General features: G+C 51.8%; 1 protein-coding gene across 1 annotated transcript in view; it reads left to right on the top strand.

Moving 5' to 3' along the window:
* CAMSAP1 (calmodulin regulated spectrin associated protein 1) overlaps positions 1–21,568 on the top strand; it is a 52,780-nt gene that overhangs the window by 20,071 nt on the left and 11,141 nt on the right. The window contains 7 exon segments of the mRNA XM_032478752.1: positions 4,815–4,895; positions 8,370–8,511; positions 16,274–16,413; positions 16,501–16,597; positions 19,966–20,140; positions 20,575–20,666; positions 21,199–21,283. Coding sequence (XP_032334643.1) covers positions 4,815–4,895; positions 8,370–8,511; positions 16,274–16,413; positions 16,501–16,597; positions 19,966–20,140; positions 20,575–20,666; positions 21,199–21,283 — 812 coding nt within the window.

The following is a 21,568-nucleotide window of genomic DNA, read 5'->3' as shown; positions in this document are numbered from 1 at the left end:
GCTTTGTTAAGTGTGTGTTCTTGTAATTTTTTTTTTTAATTGTTTTCGTGTCAGGATAAACGCTGGTGTCAAAAAATGACTTGGGAAGTATTTTCTCCTTTATTTTGTGAAACAGTTTTTGTATAAGTATTATTTTGTCCTTGTATCTTTGACGGAATCACTGGTGAAGTCTTCTGGGCCTGGTGTTTTCTTGGTGGGAAGATTTTAATTATGGATTTAATTTCTTTAGTATACATGTAAAGTACTTAGGGTTTCTGTTTAACTTTGTGTCAGCTTTGATAACTTGTGACTTTTAATGAATTTGTCAGTTTCATTCAGATTATTAAATTTATTGGCGTATTCTTATTTCTCTATTATCTATATTGATTTATAAAAATGTATGTATGATCTGTAGTGATGCCCCTCTTGCTTCCAGTTCTTGGTAGTTTCTGTCTTTTTTTCTTTCCCTTAGTTGGTCTGGTTTATCAACTTCATTAATCTTATGAAAAACCTACTTTTGGTTTGTATTGATTTCTTCTGTTATTTTCAATATAATTTCTTCTCTTGCTTTTTTTCTATTTATTTTGAATTGAATTTGCCCTCCTTTGTAGTTTTAAGTACAAAGTTAGTCCTTTTCATCTTTCTTCATTCTACTCTAAACATTTAAAGTTGTTACTTCCTCTTTAAGTAGGGCTTTAGCTGCACCGTACACTTTTTTATATGTTGTGGTTTTCATCATTCTTTTTAAAATATTTCCAGTTTCACTTGTTGATTCTTGTTTTTATCAGTGGGTTATCTAGAAGCTTGTAGTTTAGTTTCCTCATGTTTTGGGGGTGGTTCGAGATATCTGTCAGTGCTCTGGTTTCTATTCTGTTGTGGTCAGAGAACATACTCTGTGTGATTTCAGTCCTTCTAGATTTATTGAGACGTGTCATCCACCGCACAGTCTTGCGGGGTGTTTCGTGTGTCCTGATGTTGTTGGTGGGGTACTTTGTCAGTGTCAGTCAGTCCAGCTTGGCTGTGGGGGTGTTTGCATCTCCGGAGTCTTCGGGCCCCGTCAGTCTGTTACTCGGAGAGGAGAGTTGAAATGTCCAGTGGTAATTGTGTCTGTTTCACCTTCTGGTTGTGTCAGTTTTTGCTTTGTGTGTTTTTGGTCTGCTACTGCGTTTATACACGTACAGGGTTTTTCTGTCCTTTTGTTGTCGTGCAATGTCTGTCTGTACTGCAGGTGTCCGTCCTTGCCTCCGCCTTCTCCTGATGAGCGTGTGCGTGGCTTCTCTCTCCCTCCTCTGACGTGTAACCTCCTGTTGTCTTTCTATTTAAAGAGAGTTCCTCATGGATACCATATGGATGGCTTTGCTTTTTATTCACTCTGGTAACCTGTGCCGCATCATTGGAGTGTTTAGACTGATTGTGTTTAATGTGGTTATTGAGATGTCTGAGCCTAACATCTTGTCTGCTTTCCGTTCTTCTCGTCTTTACTTTTCTTCCCTTTTCAGGCTCCATTTTATCTCCAGTATCGTTTAGGGCCCCTTTTAGGATCTGCAGCAAGCATCTTTAGGTTTTCATAGTCTGCCTGCAAACAAAGTGACACCTTTTCACGAGTAGCACCATAAGTGTCCTTTCCCCTCTGGCCTTCGTGCTGCTGTCGTCTTTCACGTCATTGCAGCCAGAGATGTCATTGTTGCCTTCAGTAGCCCCTGATCTTTCAAGGTGATTAAAAATGGAGAATAATATTTTCCCACATATTTTCCACCCTTGTTGCTCCTCATTCCTTTGTGCAGATAGAGTTCTCAAAGCTTTCTGGTTTCAGAGCCTGTTTACACTATTACATACTGTGGACCTCAAAGACTTTTTAAAAATCTATCAGTATTTACCAGATTAGAAATCAAAAACGGGAAAATCTAAAAATATTTGTTAATCCACCTAAAAGTAACAGTAAACTCATTGCATGTCAATATAGTAATTTTTTAAATGAAAAATCACTCTTCTGAAACAAAAGTGGTGATATTTCACGCTTTGTGATGCTGGCTTATTGGCAGGTGGCTGGGCTCTCTTAGCTGCTTCTGCTCTCATCTGTTACAGTATGTCTATTGAAGCACATGAGGAAAATCTGGTTTCACAAGGATATGTAGTTGAAGAGGGGGAATATTTTTATGGTCTCTTCAGGTAATTATGTACATCTTTTTCTTTTTTTTTTTTAACTCCTTTATTGTGGTAGGGCTCCTGTACAGTAGACTACACAGATTTCAGATGTACAGTTTGATGAATTCTGACAGATGTGCACGCCCGTGAAGCCACCACCACAATCAAGAGAGCTAACACTTCCATCTCTCCCCAGGAGGTGCAATTTTGAATTCCCAGTTTATTCCTTCCTACCCGCTTTACCCTCTGGTAACCATGAGTTTGTTCTCTATGTCTGTGAGTCTGTTTCCGTTTTGTAGATAAGTTTATTTGTGTCATTTTTTTAGATTCCACATGTAAGCGATCTCATGTGGTATTTTTCTTTCTCTTTCTGACTTACTTCAGTTAGAATGATAATCTCCAGGTCCATCCATGTTGCTGCAAATGGTATTATTTAATTCTTTTTATAGTTAAGTAGTATTCCATTACACACACACACACACACACACACACACACACACACACACACACTACATCTTTATGCAGTCATCTGTTGATGAACATTTAGGTTGTTTCCATGCCTTGGCTGTTGTAAATAGTGCTGCTGTGAACTTGGGGGTGCATGTGTCTTTTTGAATTATATTTTTCTCTGGATATATGCCTGGAAGTTTGCTGGATCACGTGGTAAGTCTGTTTTTAGTTTTTTGAGGAATCTCCATACCGTTCTCCATAGTGGCTGCACTAATTTATATTCCCACCAACAATGTAGAAAGTTCCCTTTCTCCACACCCTCTCCAGCATTTATCATTTGGGGACTTTTAATGACGGCCATTCTGCCTGGTGTGAGGTGGTATCTCAGTGTAGTTCTGATTTGCATTTCTCTAACAGTTAGTCATATTGAGCATCTTTTCATGTGCTTGTTGGAGAGATGTCTATTTAGGTGATCTGGTCATTTTTTGATTGGGTTGCTCATTTTTTTGATACTAAGGTATATGAGCTGTTTGTGTATTTTGGAAGTTAGTTCCTTGTCGGTAGCATCATTTGCAAATATTTTCTCCTATTCTGTAGGTTGTCTTTTTGTTTTGTTGGTGGCATCCTTAGCTGTGCAGAAGCTTTTAAGTTTAATTAGATCCCATTTGTTTATTTTTGCTTTTATTTCCATTACACGTACATCTTTTTTTGATTCTACGCTAAAACTTGACAAGTGGTAATTTCTTGAAGGTTAACCAGAATGTGGAATTTGAAACCACTGTCAATTAACTTTTTTTAGAAGTTGAGATATAATTCATGTGCTGTGAAATTCACTATTTTAAAGTGTACAGTGTGGTGGTTTTTAATGTATTCACCAGTTGTGCTGCTATCACCACCAAATGAATTTATCACACCCGGAAGAGATGCTGGTCCCTGTTGCCCCGCCCCTGCCAGCCACGGGTCGCGCTCTGTCTCTGGATCCTCAGACGTGGCTGTAGACGAAAGCTGCAGCGCTGTGCTCTTCTGTGTCTGACTGTTCTCACCTGCCATCCACGGGGTAGCGTTTACCAGTGCCGCATTCCTTCTTGGGGTTGAGTAATACTTCCTGTAGAGATGCCCCAGCCTTGCTGACCCCATCCTTCCTCAGCTGCTTTCCGGCTGTTGTGAAGACCGCTGTGAACATGCACGTGCACCAGCTGCTCTCCGGCTGTTGTGAAGACCAGCTGTGAGCACGCACGTGCACCAGCTGCTTTCTGGCTGTTGTGAAGACCGCTGTGAACATGCACGTGCATGGTTTTGTCTGGATGTACTTTCATTTGGGGGCGTATTTATCTGGGGGTGGAATTGCCGGGTTGCATAGAAACTGTTTGCCTTTGGGAAGAACTGGCCGGCTGTTCTCCACAGCAGCTGCACCGCCTGCACCCCCACCAGCAGAATCTGACTCGAGCTGTGGTGGACGGTGTGAGGTGGCGGCTTGTCGTGGTGGGGCTCACACTTTCCTGGCAGTGACGTTGGGGAGCCTCTGTGCTCACTGACCATTTGTAGATCTTTTTTGGAGAAGTGTCTGTTTTATAGCCTTTGCCCATTTTAAAGTTGGATTGTCTTTTTATTGTTGAAAGGATTCTTTTATAATAATCTTGATCCTAGACCGTTGGATGTCTCATATTCTGTTGTAGTAAAGTCTTTCGTGTATTTTTCCTGGCCCCACTCCTCACCGTGGTTTTGTAGCATCATGCGTGTGCTCTGTAAAAGGGCCTTCCTGAGCTGTAGGGATTGCCCCCCGGGTGCGTGTGGAAGGTCATGAGTGTCGTCTTGGTCAGGCAGTTGCGAGCATCTGCTGGGCAGCAGTGGGGAGCCCCAGGCTATGCCATCGGCAGCATTTGAAGTGGTACTGGAGGACTGGTGCTGCTCGCGCACCGGGGACATCAGGGACGAGGCCGTCGGTCCCATCCTGGGGTGGGAAGCGTCGCACTGGCGTTTGGAGGTACAGAGGCATTCCCAGAGTCGTGGGCCGAGCCAGCTTTGTGCTCCACGTGGAGTTGCTGCTCACGGGGAATCTGCATGTCTCTGCGTGTGTGTAACTGTCCCAAGTTATCACCTGCGTCTGAGGGTCAGCTGCGTCTGAGGGTCAGAGTCAGACAGGCGAGCTGGGCTCTGGGTGGTGAAGGAAAGATGTGCGTTCCAGTGTCAGAGGTCAACTTCAATTGTCTTTTTAATGCATTTGATTTCTTCTACTTTAGGTAAATCTTAAAATGAGAGAGATAACAGAGAAAGAAGTTAAGTTAAAACAGCAGTTACTGGAAAGTCCAGCTCATCAAAAGGTAAAGGGTAAACTTAACTTTTCTGGAACCACTGAGTTAATGTTACTCCCTGTCTTGAAGAGTTGTATCCGTATGTGCTCCCTGCGTGTTCTTTGTTTTTACTCACCAGGCCGGGAGCGAGTGCCCTGGACCCCTGTCCTGGTGGCGAGGGCGCCTCCGCCTGCCCTGCTTTTTCCCAGACAGGGGTGGCCTGGTGTTGAACTTGGGAGGGTGAGGGAGAGGTGGGAGGTATCTGAAGCTCAAGGGTAAGGGATGTAAGGGTCACCGGGGTTTAGCCTCGAGGAAGCCAGCAGAGGAGGCGTGGTTGCCTGGAGCCGGAGTCCCCTCTGCCCCTCATTTGTCAAGTCCAGCGTGGGATTCAGGTGGATAAATGTCACCTGTCCAGTGAAATGATGCACTTCTGTCCCATTCTTCCCAATTTTTCTGTCAAGCACATCTGTGACTGAATCCATGTTCCTCAAATGCATGCAGTGCGTGGCCCGGACTCATCTGCAGTCCCTGGGCTGCGGCGTCAGCGAGTGTCCCCTAGCCGCCCTCTCTTGCCCTAGACTCTGGGGATGCCTGTCTGTGGGCACCTGACCCCGGGCCATGCTTTCGTTAGCCTCCCTACTCATTGGTTGGGCACAGATGGCTCTGCTGAGCCCCTCTCTGAGTGGCAGTTGGCTCCTGTCCCTTTTGGTGCCCTGCCTGGCCAGTCTCTGGAGTGTTCTTTGCTCCTGCAGAGGCTAGTGTTGTAGAGGTGCCTGTGACCTTCCACTTGAGGCACCTGACGGTACAGGATGTCCCGGGTCACGTGCATGGGACAGGCCTCACTTCTCAGGACATCCCTCCTCCCCTGTCAGCACTGTGAGAAAGTGTGTGTCACGTCCTTCCACACGTGGGCCTGCCCTGCTGACCTCCTCTCCTGCCTTCCTTCCCTTGCTGCCCGAGCAGTCTCCTTCCAAGTGGTACTGGAAGTTAGTGCCTGTAAGTGAACTCTGCGCACCAGCTGCCATCCAGACAGCCGTCCTGTCGCAATCACTCGCTTCCATTAACAACTGCTCGCGACTGTTTCTCTGTTCATATGTCCTTGGTGGTGGTGCGCGCTCCCTGCGGTGCAGTGGTGACCTGACTCTGGGCTGAATAGACTGTAATTTGGCACTTTGGAGTTCTCTCTTGCTTTTTACAGCCAACACAGAGTTTGGTTTTGCCTGATTTCTTAGGTAATTTTATAGATAGTTTGTCTCTTCTTACAGACACTTAGTTACTTTTTTATGTGATGAACTTAAACATCAATGACGGGATCCGTTCTCCTTGCTAATGGAGCCCAGAAGGAGCCACAGATCACCTGATTTCCCGAATTATTCTTCATAATTAGTTCTTACTGATGTCACCATCCCTGACGGTGCTGTTTAACCTGGTGTCCCTTAGTGACTGTAAGATGGGTCATCCAGTGACCAGGATGCTGCCCTGACCCTTGGGGAGGGTGCTCGTGGGTGGCAGAGACGGACTTCTCTCTCCCGGACCTTCCCCTGGGTTTCGGAGCTGCTCTGTGCCTTGCCTCCGTGGGGTGGCGAGGGTCTGATGGTAGGTCAGCGTGGGGGCCCTGATTTCTGGAATCCACGCTAATGTTAAATGTGAGTTTTCCCCTAGAAAGAAAGTTGAAAAGTAGTGATTTGGTTCTGCAGTTCTCCCCAAGCTCCACTCAGCGACCCGTCCCGAAAGTGGAACCGGTTGTTATGCTGTTCCCATGGCAAACTTCTTGGTGCTCCGAAGTGGTGCATTGTAAAATGAAGTTTTGGAAAACAAGTCTCTTTGCAAACTCCTTTAATTGCCTCTTCCTTAAGTTTAGTTATTTGGATCAAATTACCCTTAGAATTCTCTCATAAAGCAGAGGCCGTGGATATAGACCGTGAACGGGACCCCCTTGAGCAGTGATGTTCTGCTCTCTGGCTTCTGGAGTCACCCAGAGGGGGGAAGCGTTTTTATGATATTTACGTATCTTTTTTTAAATAGAGATACTGGGGATTGAACCCAGGACCTCGTACATGCTAGACATGTGCTCTACCACTGAGCTACACCCTCCCCACTGCGTATCTTTTAACTTCGAGAATCCTGAAGGCCAGAGAGCGAACCATTAAGACAGTTACGAGGTTTAGTGAGGATGTGGTCAGAAACGCGGGGGTCTGCAGGGACCAGGGTTTCGGGTGAGAGCTTTGCAGAGACCAGAAAGTGCGCCCAAGAGCAGAGACCCTTCGCGCTTCCTCGTGGTTGTTTGTCACTGTGGCTGTCCGACCGCACGGCGGGGCGAGTGTGAGTGTCCAGCCAGGCCGGCTCGGGCAGGGCTGCCTTTGGGGCCCTGCCAGCCGCGCCCCGCCGCCCAGCGCTGTCCTCACCTGCCGTGCACCATCCATTGCTTCACCGCATGCTGTGCTCATCCGGCCTGCTGTGTGTGGGCCCGGCCTGGCGCATGCCTCGTGCCTGCATGCTGGGGCCGGGGGCCTGGCCGGGCTGTGCGGGCCCAGAGACAAGTCAGGTCTCCACCGGGACCGATTAAGTGGTAGGGAATGAGCTGCACTCCTAGTCATAACAGAGGGGGAAGGTGCAGCACCCAGACGCCAGCGCTGTCTGTGCTGCAGGGCGACTTGAACTCCTCCACGCGCGGAGGGAGTCCCTTTGCGTGAACCCTCCCACGGCCCGTGGAGGTCCAGCCTAGGGGGACGGCAGGTATTCTCCCCTGGGGTGACACGCGGCTGCAGGCGATGCTGCGCTCACCTGTGCTGCGGACGTGGGGCGGGCGCCGTGGGTCCGCACTGCTGAGCGAGACCTGGTTATGGGGTGGCGCTGGGGGCCCAGGAGGCTCAGAGCACCATGCCTGGGGCTTCCTGGAAAGGCAGAAGCACAGAAACCTGGAAAAGATGCTTATTTTATGTCGCACTTTGCCCGTGTTCAGGCTCCTGGCGCTTCCATGCAGTTGTTGAAGGCCTGGTTGACGTGCTAGATGGCATTTTGCCTCACCTGGTTTGGGAACCTTCTCAAACTGTATGTTAATGCTGTTTTGTGTCTTTCATAACGGCCAAGCTTAATGCTGACAATTCTGAGCAAAGGAACAGTAACGGGGGTCTTCCAGGCATGAGGATGTTCACCATTTAATCGTTTCTCGTCTGTTTATAGAATTCCAGCCTTTGGTAGTGTAGACGGTCACCCTGCCGCCTCCCCAGGCTGTGCCACAGCACTTGAGAGAGATGGCCCTGGTGTCACGAGCAGCTAAATGCTGTCGCCCAGTGTGGCCTTGAAGCCCGTTCCCTGGATCTTGACATGTGTGTTCCAGGTGGACTGTGTAATCCGGACACCTTGGGCTTTTCCCACGTGGGTGCCGTTGTTCTGAACGTTGTCCAGCCGCGTGGTCAGCTCCATGTTTAGCGGTCCGCCTGTAACGGAGGCAGCGGCGAGGCGCATCGCACGTAGAGACCGTTTTCCTTTTCTCAACTGCAGGTGCGCTATCGCCGAGAGCACCTGTCCGCCAGGCAGCCGCCCTACTTCCCGTTGTTGGAGGACCTGCTGAGGGATGGCAGTGATGGGGCCGCCCTACTGGCCGTGGTCCACTACTACTGCCCAGAGCAGATGAAGCTGGATGGTGAGTGGAGGGCGCTCCTCTTGAGCAGACCTGAGGCTGCTCAGCGACCCAAGCACTAAGGCATCGGGGACGGACACAGCGAGTCCTCAGCACCACCGTGGTCGCGAACAGAGGAGCAGGTCTGAGGATGAGGTGCTGTACTCAGCCTGCATCCTGTCTGGTGGGGAAATCGGACCTTGAAGTGTTTGGGTAGTGTGTTAAACATTTGTGACTTTACCTAAGTCTCAGCATGGTTAAGATTTTGTCAGCCTGCTCCAGCTGATTGGAAACATCTGGAGTGTGGTTTGGGGATGGCAGGAGTGCAGAGTCCAGCCCGTCTGTCTGCCCTCCTGAGCTCTCCTCTGCTCTCAGTGCTGGGGCCTCACTACGCGGTGCGTCTCCGGGCGCTCACACTGGGTGGTGGGGAGAGCACGAGGATGCCGTGAGCGGCAGACGGGCACCTGCCGGGGGCCGGGGCCAGGGGCCAGGAGTCGGGTGTAGGTTCTGCTGAGCGCCCTTCTGTCTGAGGAGGGAGGCGCGAGGCAGACAGAGGGCCCGACTGCTGGCCACATGGGGAGTGTCTGTTAGACTCGCTGAGCTGACGTTGTCCTGCTCCTAATCCAAGTGCGGAAGTGCTGGGTTTTATAGTTTCTTTAGACAGAGTTTTTCCTGAGACACACTGCTGAACTTGAAAGAACCGGGGTGGGGGCAGGTCTCAGGCTCCAAGAGGGGTCTCTATTTTGAGTGAAAACTGCTGGACTGTCACCTGGTTTCCCGGGCCTGTTGGGCCTTTGTGCTCCAGTGGCCTGGCTGTGGGGAGACCTGGAGGCCTGGGGAGGGGCGGCGCGGAGGCATTTCGGGGGGTGGGAGGAGGTGGGAAGGGGGTTGAAGCGGGCGGCGAGTTGGTATGTAGTCGAGCCTGGGACTGTGAGACTCGTGGGTCTGGGCAGGAGTGAGGCGGAGCGGGGGCCCGGGACGCGCGGAGGGGAGCACAGAGCCCCACGCGGCTGGCTCGGCCAAGACGCGGGGAGGGACACTGGAGTGTGAACGGGGGACATTTGAAGTGACGAGGACGCAGGGGGCACTTGGAGCGGCGCGCCTGTGCGCGGGCCGTCCCGTCCGCCTTCCCCCTCCACACCCTGGGTGTTTTCTCCAGTCGGCCTCGCGGCTCACTGACGCCAGCGGTTCTCGGTTCTGGCTCTGGCTGTGTAGACTGCTTCCACCCTGTCTGCTGAGGGGTCTGGAGACAGAAAGAAATCCTGGGGGTCAGAGTCATTGTTAACGATGATGTGAAAACCCACAGGACAGTTGCTGAAGCTCATTGCCTCACAAAGCAGAACATCCAAGTGGGTTTTAAAATTGCCGGAATTACAGGTGACACGAGCAGAGCCACACTCTCACTTGACTTGCAGAACCGGGCTGATGGGGCAGGTGCGAGCAGAGTGAGGCCAGAGGAGACTGAACACACGGGCAACAGACAGCCCCAGGGCCCCAGCTTGTGGGGAATGTGCCCTGTGAAGTTGTGTAAGCATGGAGGCCTTTACCAAAATGGACCCGATTCAGGCCACAAAAGAAACCCTGATAGATCACACAGAGCTGACAGGTTCCCCACAGCACAGTAAAGTGAGGATCAACAAAAAGATGCAGCCTCTTTTTCCAAACCTCTAAACTCTTCAGTGCTTGGAAACCAAAGAAGATACTAAAATATTTCATGGGTTAAAGTAGAAATCATGGTGGAATTTTCTAGTGGGAGCTTTGTAGGGCAGGCCTTTTTGCCTGTTCTGTTCACTGATTCATCCCAACCATCTAAATAGTGTCTGGGACAAGTTGGTGTTTAGTGGGTATCTGCTGAATAAATCAATGAATGACATGCAGGCCAGAACTCACGGGACGCATCTCAGAGTGGTGGGTAAAGGGAAACTTGTAGCCTCAGTGCATATTCTGGACACCAAGGAATTTAAAAATTAATGAATCAGGCTGATGTCAGCGCATTAGAAAGGAACATGGAAATAAACCCAAAGGAAGTGAAGGAAGGAAAAGGAAACAAAGAGGGGTTGCCTATCTGGGCAGACATCACTCCAGCTCCAGGAGGAGACAGGCTGAATCCAGGTTCCATCCTGGAGGAGATAAGATGTCTGGACTCTGAGCAGCCGCCTGATCAAGAGCAGAGGAGAGGGGGCCAAACCGAGGGGCGAGCCGGCGCCCACCCACACAACCCGGGAAGGTGCCAGAATGGACGTGCTGGGCTGGCAGGAGACGGTGGCCACTGGGCGGGGGTCCTTTAAAAGTCTTCGAGAGCCCAAGTCCAGGGAGACGGGGGTGCTCTCTGGACCTGAGCAGACAGGCTCCAGTCCGGACCCCCAGCAGTCTTGTCCCTCAGTGATCTGGTCCCTCAGCAATCTTGCCGCTGGCAGTCTTGTCCCCCGCGATCTTGTCCTGCGCGATCTTGTCCCCAGTGATCTCGTCCCGCGCGAACTTGTCCCACGCGATCTTGCCCCTCTGTGATCTTGCCCCCTGCGATCTTGTCCCCAACGATCTTGTCCCCGGTGATCTTGTCCCCTGCGATCTTGTCCCTCAGTGACCTTGTACCCGGCAGTCTTGTCCCCTGCGATCTTGCCCCCAGCGATCTTGCCCCCAGCGATCTTGTCCCTCAGTGATCTTGTCCCCCGCGATCTTGTCCCTCAGTGACCTTGTACCCGGCAGTCTTGCCCCCAGCGATCTTGTCCCTCAGTGATCTTGTCCCCCGCGATCTTGTCCTTCAGTGATCTTGTCCCCCGCGATCTTGTCCCTCAGTGACCTTGTACCCGGCAGTCTTGTCCCCTGCGATCTTGCCCCCAGCGATCTTGCCCCTCAGTGACCTTGTACCCGGCAGTCTTGCCCCCAGCGATCTTGTCCCTCAGTGATCTTGTCCCCCGCGATCTTGTCCTTCAGTGATCTTGTCCCCCGCGATCTTGTCCCTCAGTGACCTTGTACCGCGTCTTGTCCCTGCGATCTGCCCCACGATCTGTCCCTTGTCCCGTGATCTTGTCCCCGCAGCGAGCTTGTCCCTCAGTGACCTTGTACGGGCTGGCCGGCGAGTCGTTTGTCCCCTGCGATCTTGTCCCCGCGATCGTAGGCTTGACCGACTTTCCCTGCGTGTCCCACGCGACTTGTCCCGCTCGTCTGCCCCCAGCGATCTTGTCCCTCAGTGATCTTGTCCCCGGCGATCTTGCCCCCTGCGATCTTGGCCCCAGCGATCTTGTCCCCGGTGTGCCTGATCAATACCGGAGCATCTAGAGATACTGACCAGGAAGTGCATGCTGCAGCCTCTCCAAGCTCGGCATCAGTGTCAGGGGTGTGGGTGTGCTACAGAGACACCCCCTGATGAGACACAGGCCTAGGGAGGGGCGTTCAGAGTAACAGGGACGTGGAAAACTGAGGGGAGGGTTAGGTCGGGAAAAAAGAAAGCGTGTAAGAAGTGTAAGCAGAGGCACTGTAGCTCAGCTCAGAGGCGGCTCCGTAGCCGTGGCAGCGTGAGACCCCGGGGGTGGGCGTGTGGGCTGGCTGGGGGTGGGCCAGTGGCTCTTACGGAGGTGAGGGATGGGCAAAGATTGCTGCTTCTCTTAAGCTTTTTTTTTCCCCTGGCTTTTTAAAGACTTTGTTAAAATAAAAGTTAATTTAAAAATTTTAGGTAAACTTAATAACAATAGAAAATGTTGAAGTTTTAGGGAATGTATGAAACTAAAAGCTTGTTCTTATAAAGGATTAATAAAATGGATAATCCTTTGGAAAGACTGGTTAAGGAGAGCAAAGTAAAGAGCAGAGTAGTTAGAGGGCACGAACGCAGATGCAGTGAACTTGAAGTGGGTAACGAGGGAGATGCTGAGAGTGTCTGTCCGCCAGGTGTGTTTGAAATGTTAGATGAAATGGACGATTTCCTGTTGAACCAATAGACCAAAACTACAAATAAGAGGGCTCAGTTGTCAGAAATACGTCCATGTGGACGGGTGTCCCACTGGCTTTCCAAGAATTGACTACCCCTGTGTCACAAGACTGTTCCAGAGAAGAGGGAGGCGGGTGCCCCTGCTCTGTGTGGTCACCTTCGTCAGGCTCATTCCGATACCTGGAGCAGAGTTGAGGGGAAGGGCTCTTTCCTTCCTAACCTGGATCGAAAATCCTGCGTGAAGCCCTAGAAAAAAGAATGGGGCAGCTGGATGTGTTCTGTATGGCCAGGCCACCTAGGAGGGGCACAGAGTTGTCCTAGGGACCACTGCCCACTTGTGATGAATGCTCTCGGCCTCCTGGTGACGTGATCTGACCCCACGGGGGCTCTTGACCCCAGACTGTTGTGGGCAGGAGGACAGGAGGGGGCGCCGTAGCCGCAGCCCTGGGGTCTAGGGGCTGCGCTGTCCACCTGCCCTACATGGGTGCCAGCTCCCGTGAGTGTGGTGACCCACAGAGGACCTGCCTGTGATTCAGGGAATAAATCCACAAAGAGACAAGCCTGCGGGAAAGTGGCACGCTCTCCTGTAGCCGGGGAGGAAGGCTTTGGTCCTTAGACCCCGAGAGTCAGTGTGCACGTTGTGATCTCCCCAGTTATTCATGTGTTTATCACCAGTCCAAGAAATAATTAATTTCCTTCTTACAGAGATTGACACAGAATGTAAAAATTCTCGTGGGAGACTGAAGGCCAAAGGGACAGAGGATGTTTGGAGCCCTTTATTTTGGTGTAAGTTTACATTTACCAAGAAGGCCCAGGACGTCCAGCACACTGCTCCCCAGGCCGCCCAGCGGTTACATCTGGCCACATCTGTGCCTCTCTCTGGGGTGATGGGGAGTGATGATAAGGCAGGCACCCTCACACTCACATCGGGGAGGCCGGTGCATCTGCGGCTGACAGCCCGTTTGGGTTCTGCCTGTCGCAGCCGTCACTCCCCCTCGGGTTCTGGTCCAGCATCCCTGCCACGCTTAGCGGCCATGTCTGCTTTCCTGGACCTGGAGCCACATCCCAGCCTCCTTGGTCTTCCAGGAGTGCAGGCCGTTTAATGTGTTGACCGCCCTGGTGTGTCCTGGTCCGGTGTCCCTCCTGACTACGCACGGGGCCTGTGCTGGAGGCAGGAGTGCCTGGATGCGCTGTCGCTGCGCCCAGTGTAGGTGACACAGCTGTGACCCTTGGTCAGGTGGCACACGCTGGCCTTGCCCGCTCTGAGATCACGTTTCTGGCTTTATGGTGGATTGGTCAGCAGTCTGGGGGAGGCTCTGCGACCACACGGACACTGGCCGCCCGGCCTCGTCGCCGCGCTGGGGCTCCCAGCCCTGCTTGCTGGCTCGTGAGCCGGGCTCCGTGCGAGGGCCGCTCCTTTTCTGCCCCCCTTAGCCACGTGGTGATCATACGAGGGTGGCCTCGTGGGCTCTTCATTTAGTTCAACCAGTTGTAATTCATTACGTTCATTGTTCTGTTCTTTGGTTGTCCCAGATTTCAGGCAGGTTGATTTTGAGGAACAAGAGCATGGGGTCCTTTCTCTGTGAAGACCAAGTTCTGTTCAGTGTCACATCTGCTAAACCGGTGTGTTTGGGTCCAGGAGTGGTCGTGGGGCCCCAGGGAGCTGCAGGGAGGAGCCTGACCAGTGCTGTTCTGTGGGACCCAGTGCCTGTGGGGGCGCAGCTCATAGGGGGAGGGGGACTGGCCAGTGCAGACTGCGGGGGGAAACGCAGTGAGATCTTACCCCCTATGAGGTGAGCACCGTCCTTGGGCAAGAGGCCTAACCCTGCAGAGCAGTGTCTAAGAACGTGGAGAAGAGGTGGGACATACTTTTATAACATTGATGTTGGGGTAGAGTATTTAAATTACAAAAAGAAGCACAAATAATAGGAAAGAGTCCCATGTTTATAATCATATTAAAATGCAGTATGATGACAGAGGAACGTCATAAACAAAATTAAGTGATAAACTGTATCTGTGAAAAAATACCAGTAACAAATATAAATTGACAAAGGATGGTCACTCCACTGCTTGTAACCATAGTGCACAAAGAATTCCTACAAATCAGGGAGAAAAAGATGAGCAAGCTGGAGGCAAAACAGAGCAGGCTTTTCCCAGGAGAGGAGGTCGGAGCACGGGGGACGGGAGGGACACGTGGCGGCCGCTCCCACCGTCCAGCAGCCACGGACGGGACGTGGCCAGAGTGGGAGCTCGCTTGGCCCCTTTGGGGCGTGCAGGTGCAGAGCGCACACAAGTTTGGATTTTGTGACACTTTTTTCCATGAGAGTGAAAATTGTGGAATCCTATGTAGCTGCTAGAATGACTGGCTGAAATCTACCCCCAGCTGCGTGAAGCTCTTGGAAATCATAATACTGAGTTTGGGGAGAATGGCAGGCATCACAATGACAGGCGTCGTTTGTGGTTGTGAATGTAGATTTTTAACAGCCAAGTCAGCAGCGCAGTGTTTACGTGATTTACGGGCACCGACCTCATGTGGTAAAGACACCTGCAGGGGTCAGGGTCACGTGGCTCCGGGAGGGCCGTTGTCTCCGAGGGCGGGGGCTTCAGCACTGTGATGCTTTGTTACCAAAAGGGAACAAGGTCTGAATCAGAGAAGGTCTGATGTTGACGTGTTTCATCTGGGTAGGGGGTACATGGGAGTCTGATCTTTCTGTTTGTAGTATTTCATAATCAGAATTTTTAAAAAGAAACGTGTCTTAGCAGTATAAACACGGGCAGTTACTCAGCTTCTAACGGGTTTCTCTCGGGAATCCGCAGTGCTAGGACACCGCGTAGGGCGGAGTTCACGCTTGAGTCCTGGGTGCCGTGAATCTCATCTATGCACGAGCTTTCTAAATCCTTGAAAATGATTTCTTCTTAGCAGTAAAGCTGTTTTGAAATAACTTACGTTTCTCAAATCCTATTTATTGATTTACAGGCAAGGTTAACGTGTGTTGTCAGTGTGGCTCCTCCTCATTCAGTCCTGAGCTGTATTGGGTCTTGTCGTGGGTCTTGTCTGGGGGCTGCCCGCCTCCCCCACGGAGCGCTCAGACTTGTGGGACTCCTGTGCTGAGGGTACTGGTGGAGGGCCTGGCGTCCTGCAGGGCAGCTGGGTGGACACTTGTCCTGCTACGGGGCGCATGGCCCGCAGCGGAGACGTGCTGCACAGAGCCCCCGCCCCTCGTGATGCATGGTTTTCCTGCACTCTTCTCTGGGGAAGTCTGACGCGTCCTGTTTCATGCCCCGCTCTCCGCAGCGTGGAGATAACCCCATGCGGAGGACTGGAGAGCGAAGCTTGGTTAAACGTGAGCTAGCTTTGTGCAGCAAGGCCTTTGTGTAAACTGAAAGTTGATTGTTGCTGTCCATGCTGGAAGTGTCAACGTTTTCAGTGATTTCTGGATGCTTTTTATAATTTATTTTTGTTTATCTATTTGGGGTGGGGTAATGAGGTTTGTTTATTTATTTAGTTTTTAATGGAGGTACTGGGGATTGAACCCAGGACCTCATGCATGCTGAGCATGTGTTCGATCACTGAGCTATACCCTCCCCCCTCTGTAGGCTTTTTAGATGTTAACAATTAAATTCAGGTCCTGAAGATTTCTACTATCTTTTTCTTGAGTGTTTTGTTTCTGTATTTAGCATGCCTTATAATGCTGGTTGTAATGTTTAGATTTCTTAACGTTAATACCTTTTTTTTAAACTATCACCACTTCCTTCGTTTAAAATGTTTTTCAGTTTAAAATTATATATTTGCACATATATGTGCACACAAACATATGAAGCAGAATATCTTTATAATGTAGTTTTCTTTTTATCTGTTAGATATTTGCTTGAAGGAGGTAACATCGATGGCTGACAGTCTGTATAATATTCGGCTTCTGAGAGAATTCTCAAATGAGTATCTTAACAGATGCTTTTATCTCACGCTAGAAGATATGCTGTATGCCCCCTTAGTGCTGAAGGTAATAATGAGTTATTAAAGATACGTTTTTAAAGCCACGTGTGAATGAGCTACTTACGGTGTCCTTGGGTCTTTGTGTTCCTTTCAGCCAAACGTCATGGTTTTCATTGCCGAGCTCTTCTGGTGGTTTGAGAACGTCAAACCAGACTTTGTTCAGCCCAGGGATGTCCAAGAGCTGAAAGACGGTGAGTGAGCCACTTCCTGTAGGTTACAGCCGTGTCCCCGGAAAGAGTGTGGGCAGAGTGCATAGAGGGTGTCCTTGGCTGCTTCCCGTGTTCTGTACAGCAGTGGTGTCTGAATGTGGTCGTCTCTTCTGGGGGGCGGAGAGCTGACGGGGCCGAGCTGCTCCCCGGGCTCTGCAGGCTGCGACCTTGTCCTGCAGTGTCAGGGTCCAGGCTGAGCAGCGGTCATTGGAGAGAAGGCTCCAGGTGACGCTGGTGAACCTCCGTGGGTAGGAGGGCCTCTAGTCTGTGACACCCGTCCTCATCCTCCACAGATCTGACTTTCTGCCCTAAAACAAGGCAGAAAATGCTTTTTTTTTTTTTTTTTTTTTTTTTACCAGAGTGAAATAACCTGCCAGCCTTGGGAATCTGTAAAACTTTAAGATGATGTGGGAGGATGTCTTCATGTCCTTGGAATTTTTTGGAAAAGATTAAAAAAAAGTAGCCATGCAAGAAAGGATTGATAATTAACCACATTAAAATTAAGACCTTTTTTCATTAAAAGATGATGTAAAGAGTAAAAAAAGAAAGAAATCAAGTAGCTACTGGGGTAGGAGATACTGTTTATGTACTGTCAGTATTCCACAAGTGTCCAGGGCGTGGAAGAGCTCAGCCTGGCCAGTGAGGAGAAGGCCCGCCCATAGGAGGCTGAGCAGAAGACTTGAACAGGTGCTTTGTGGAGGCAGGGCTCCAGCTGCCCAGGAAGGTTAAGAGAAGGTGCTTAGCCCCATCAGGAGCTAAAACAAGTGACGACAGCCCCACCCCCGCCGTGCCGGCATGTGCTCGGGGCCGTGGCGGAGGCCTGCCCTGCCCACCTCATGCCTCTTCAGCTCCGGAACCTCGGCGTCCCCCTCCCCCAGGGGCCCCTTCCGCTGGCCCCGGCCTGGTGCCTGCTGCTCGCGCTGTCCTCCCGTGGTGTCGGCGGGGCTGCATCCCCCGCGTGCCTCTCAGGACCCCGGACCTCAGCCCGCTTGCCCAGGAGCCGCAGCTCCCTGCCCGGTGCTCATTCACTCGAGCGAGGACAGCTGGTGTGGGGCCCCGACATGAGGATGTGCCGTGGCTCAGCGGCCATGCTGGCCTCCGGGAGACCAGGGGGCAGGGGCCTGGAGGAGCCGCTGGGGAGAAGGGCGGGCGTGCGTGGGGCTGCCAGTGCCGCCAGTGCCGCCAGTGCCATGGTGCCAGCTGTGGCTTGAGGCGACCTCTCCTCTCTCTCCCTAAAGCCCGGCCTTGGGAGCAAGGGTCGCACCCCCAGCAGCAGCTGTAGGGGCGCTCGCTCTGGGCTCCGGCAGGGCCGTGGTCCCCACCCACCTCCTGTCTGACGCGCGCTCTTTGGGGCCTGTGTAGCCAGGTCCTGCTCTCTGTTGCTGGCTAGAGGTGGGCTGGGTCCTGTGGATGAGCACATGGTGCACCTGTCTTCCCAGAAGGGACTGCCAGCCCTCCCAGTGAGACTGTCCCCCCCCCCCCCGCACTGGTGCCATGCTCGGGGCTCAGCGTTGGCCCCGTGGAGCTGGTCAGTGGGAGTCCGTGCCCGTGGCCTCCCGGGCACAGGTCCATCCCTGCCTCTGGCCACTTCCTGCGTGTGCCCGTGGTGCCTGCCTGGTGCTGGCTGATGACAGGCTGGCTGAAGAGCGGCCAGTGGCGTCTGTTCACGTTTTCAATCCACCCATCTGTTTACCAGACTCAGGCTTTCCTTTTTCTGTCAGCGACCGTCAGGGGTCCCCGTGTGGCTGCAGTTGGAGCCGAGGGGGTGCTGGTGTTGTAGGGGTGGATGGAACATGGCTGGTGGGCCTGGTCCTGCACAGGCTCAATCCCAATGTGTCACATCAATCTTGGGGCGAATTGCTGACGGTGAGCTCACCCTGGAGACTGGGGGTGTCTGACAGAACTGTGCTCCCGAGGGACAGTTCTGAGTGCCAGTGCCTGGTCCCTGGGTGTCTTGTGAGCAAGGCATGTGGTCTCAGCCATGCCCAGTGCATGCCAGGCCTTGTATCTTTAATGTGTGTGGTTCTTTGTGGCAGGTGGTGTGGCCCTGCCCCAGAACCCCAGGATCCTACCCTCTGCTTCTCCCACTGGGACCTGCCGGAGCCCCTGTGGCTCTCACCTGCCCCGATGCCTGCAGAGCATGGGGCCCACTGGACTGCACAGCCTGGGCCCAAGGAGAAGCTCTGTCCTGCTCTGTGTCCCCTGTCTGGGACGTGCTGGGTGTCCCTGACCCCCAGCACAGGGCACCTGAGGAAGTGGCGTCTGTCCTGTGGGGAGGGGCTCGGGTCAGTGCCGTGCGCTCCAGCCTTAGCGGGTGGGTCTGGCTCCTGGGAAGCTTTTCATGGGTAGGTGGTTCCAGGCTCAGGCCCTGATAGGGGCTTTCCTCAGCGTCCAGTCACCCATCCTTGGTTTCTTCTCGTGGGACCAGCCAGCTGCTGGCTGTTGGCCCCTGGGGAGGCTGTGTGCCCTTCCCATCCCCACCCGCTGTTACCAGTCCCCTTGGCTGCCCCTCCTGCTTCTGGGTGATCTCATCCATGTGGATTCTGCCGGCTCAGGCAGTCACTGGGGGCAGCCCCTCACGCCTCTGAGCTGGGGTGTCTGCCCCGGGCTCCTCATCCCTCTGTAGTGGATCAGCTGTCTGAAGGTAGCCGTGGTGGCCCTCGCATAGTGAGGGCTGTGCTGTTAGTCTGTGTGCTGTGCGTGCCGGGGTCCCTGCTGAACCGTGGGTCCAGGAGTCTTCCCATGTCAGCACGCTCTCCCTGACCCAGGCCTGCCCCGGCTGCTGGCTACACACCCTGTCGGGTCCAGCCTGTGCTTGGAGGCTGGTGGCCGGGACGGGAGGCAGGGCAAGTCCCACAGGGGCCTGGGGAGGGCACCTTCTGCAGGCTCACAGAGTTGCAGGAGATCTGGGAATTTGAGATTTTCAAGGCCCAGATCCCTGACTTGGCCCAGCTGCAGAAGAGCTACTCTGTCCTCGGCCCTCACCCTGCTGTGGCTTGTTGCTGCTGTTCCTGTGGGTCTCCTGGAGCTGCAGGGCGGCTCCCCGGGGCGGGGCCCAGGACGAGGCAGCTTGCTCGTTGTCAGACTTGCATGTCCAGTTCCAGTTCCTGCTGTTCTAGGCTGTGTTGTGGCTTTTGATTCTGGTATCACATTTGTAATATTCAATACAGAATACACTTGTTGAAGTTGAAACCAGCTTTGGGGAGGAGAACTTTGGTTTCAAGTAAAAGTTGCGTTATTTTTAGTGCTTACAAAAACTGGGATTAAAAAAAAAAAAGGATTTCTTGCTAGTGTTTCAAGTAACTGTAAATAATAATGCAACTATTTCTATAAAACTATTGTTTCTGCAGCTAAAGCAGTGTCACACCAGAAAAGCAGCCGGCCTCCTGTCCCCATCTCCAACGCCACCAAACGCAGCTTCCTGGGCAGCCCTGCTGTGGCGAGCCCGGCCGACCTCCAGCCCTCCGCCCAGCTGCAGGCCGAGGGCCACAGGCACCACCTGCACCTCGAGGAGCCCGAGCACCTGTAAGCCTGTCTGCTCAGGGTTAAGTCGCCGTCCTGCCCCTTCTCTCGCTGGTTTACAGCTCTGATTGGAGTTGCCTTTTCTCATGGGGCAATAGGAGAAGTACCGAGTAGGTAGCCAGAGGCCTCTCTCTGGCCCCAGCTGCCCGGAGGCAAGGAGGATAACCTTAATTAATTAATTGCATAGTTGTTAAAAGTTGAGACTTGTATTACAGGCTCCAGCCAGAAGTCACTATGTCTCCTGGCTGCAGTTTGGATATTTATCCCAGGTTTGATGTTCTTGGTACCTTTTTGATTCATTTTTTGGGGAGAATTATAATTTTGGTTCCTTCTTTGGGGGTGAATTCATGGTGTTCTCTGTAGCTTCTTATGCATTTGTCTTTGATCTTAAAGATTGATGAAGTAGTGATTTTCTCTGCCATCCTTCTTCCGTTTAGGGGGAAAGGGGCTTCTGCCTTTAGCCCATCGCATCCTTTGTTGCCCCTGAGACAGAAACAGCAAAAGACGGTGCAGGGAGAGGACCCCCCCGGTGAGAAGCCTCCCCTGTTCCTCGTCCCTCTCAGTGTCGCTCGTGAAAGTGATAGTTCTCAGAAAGATGCTCTCATCGTGACGTCGCATTTCTAGTTAAGAAGACCGTGGCAGAATGCATTGTAATTTTTATTGCTGTGCCTTAGAAATTATGGTCTTTGTTGTGAAAATATTATGAAAATCTAGTAAGTTATACGATGTATACAGAAAGTTACTGTAGTGCCTGAGGAAGAACTTAAACGCGTTGCTCTTCACTGATTGTTTTAATTGATGGTGACATCATTTAATTGATATTGACCTATAACTGACGTTCTGATTATGACCTGGGCTGATTGCTGTTGAATTACGCACTACTTGTTACTGAAACTGTTGAAAATTGTGTCTTTGTGATTATCTGCTTTCCCTGAGCAGTTTCGGTGTGCTGAGTTATGATGCATTTCCTTGAGAAATGGCTATTATACTGAAAGCACTTCAAGCATTGTAAAACAGGTTACTTAATGCTGAACGCACTTACCGTTTCCTCCGCACTACAGATCAGCGACACCGATCTAATTCTTTAACCCGAGTCGATGGTCAGCCCCGAGGTGCAGCGGTAGCGTGGATGGAAAAAAAACACAGGTGAACTACCTGCCTTTCTAATAAGTATCTCCATGCAGCGCCCTTTAGTGCAAGCCCTGGGGCCCACTGAGACCTTCAGAGGTCAGACTTACTTCCGTAACCTGCTTTTCCAATTCCAAGGGCACGGGGCGGTGTGGTGTCACAGCAGATTGAGTCAGAGCCAGACCTGGGAATCCCGTCGGATGTCTGGGAGGTCTGCACAGGTGTCAAATGAGGCCATGCTTTGCACTCTATTAAACTTCCCTATTTTAGAAAATATGGTCATTGTTCGTGTAACAGATTTCT

The sequence above is a fragment of the Camelus ferus genome, chromosome 4, assembly GCF_009834535.1.
Source record: "Camelus ferus isolate YT-003-E chromosome 4, BCGSAC_Cfer_1.0, whole genome shotgun sequence".
NCBI classification, from domain to species: domain Eukaryota; kingdom Metazoa; phylum Chordata; class Mammalia; order Artiodactyla; family Camelidae; genus Camelus; species Camelus ferus.
The sequence above is the reverse complement of the archived record's forward strand: the minus strand, read 5'-3'. Positions and strand labels throughout refer to the sequence as shown.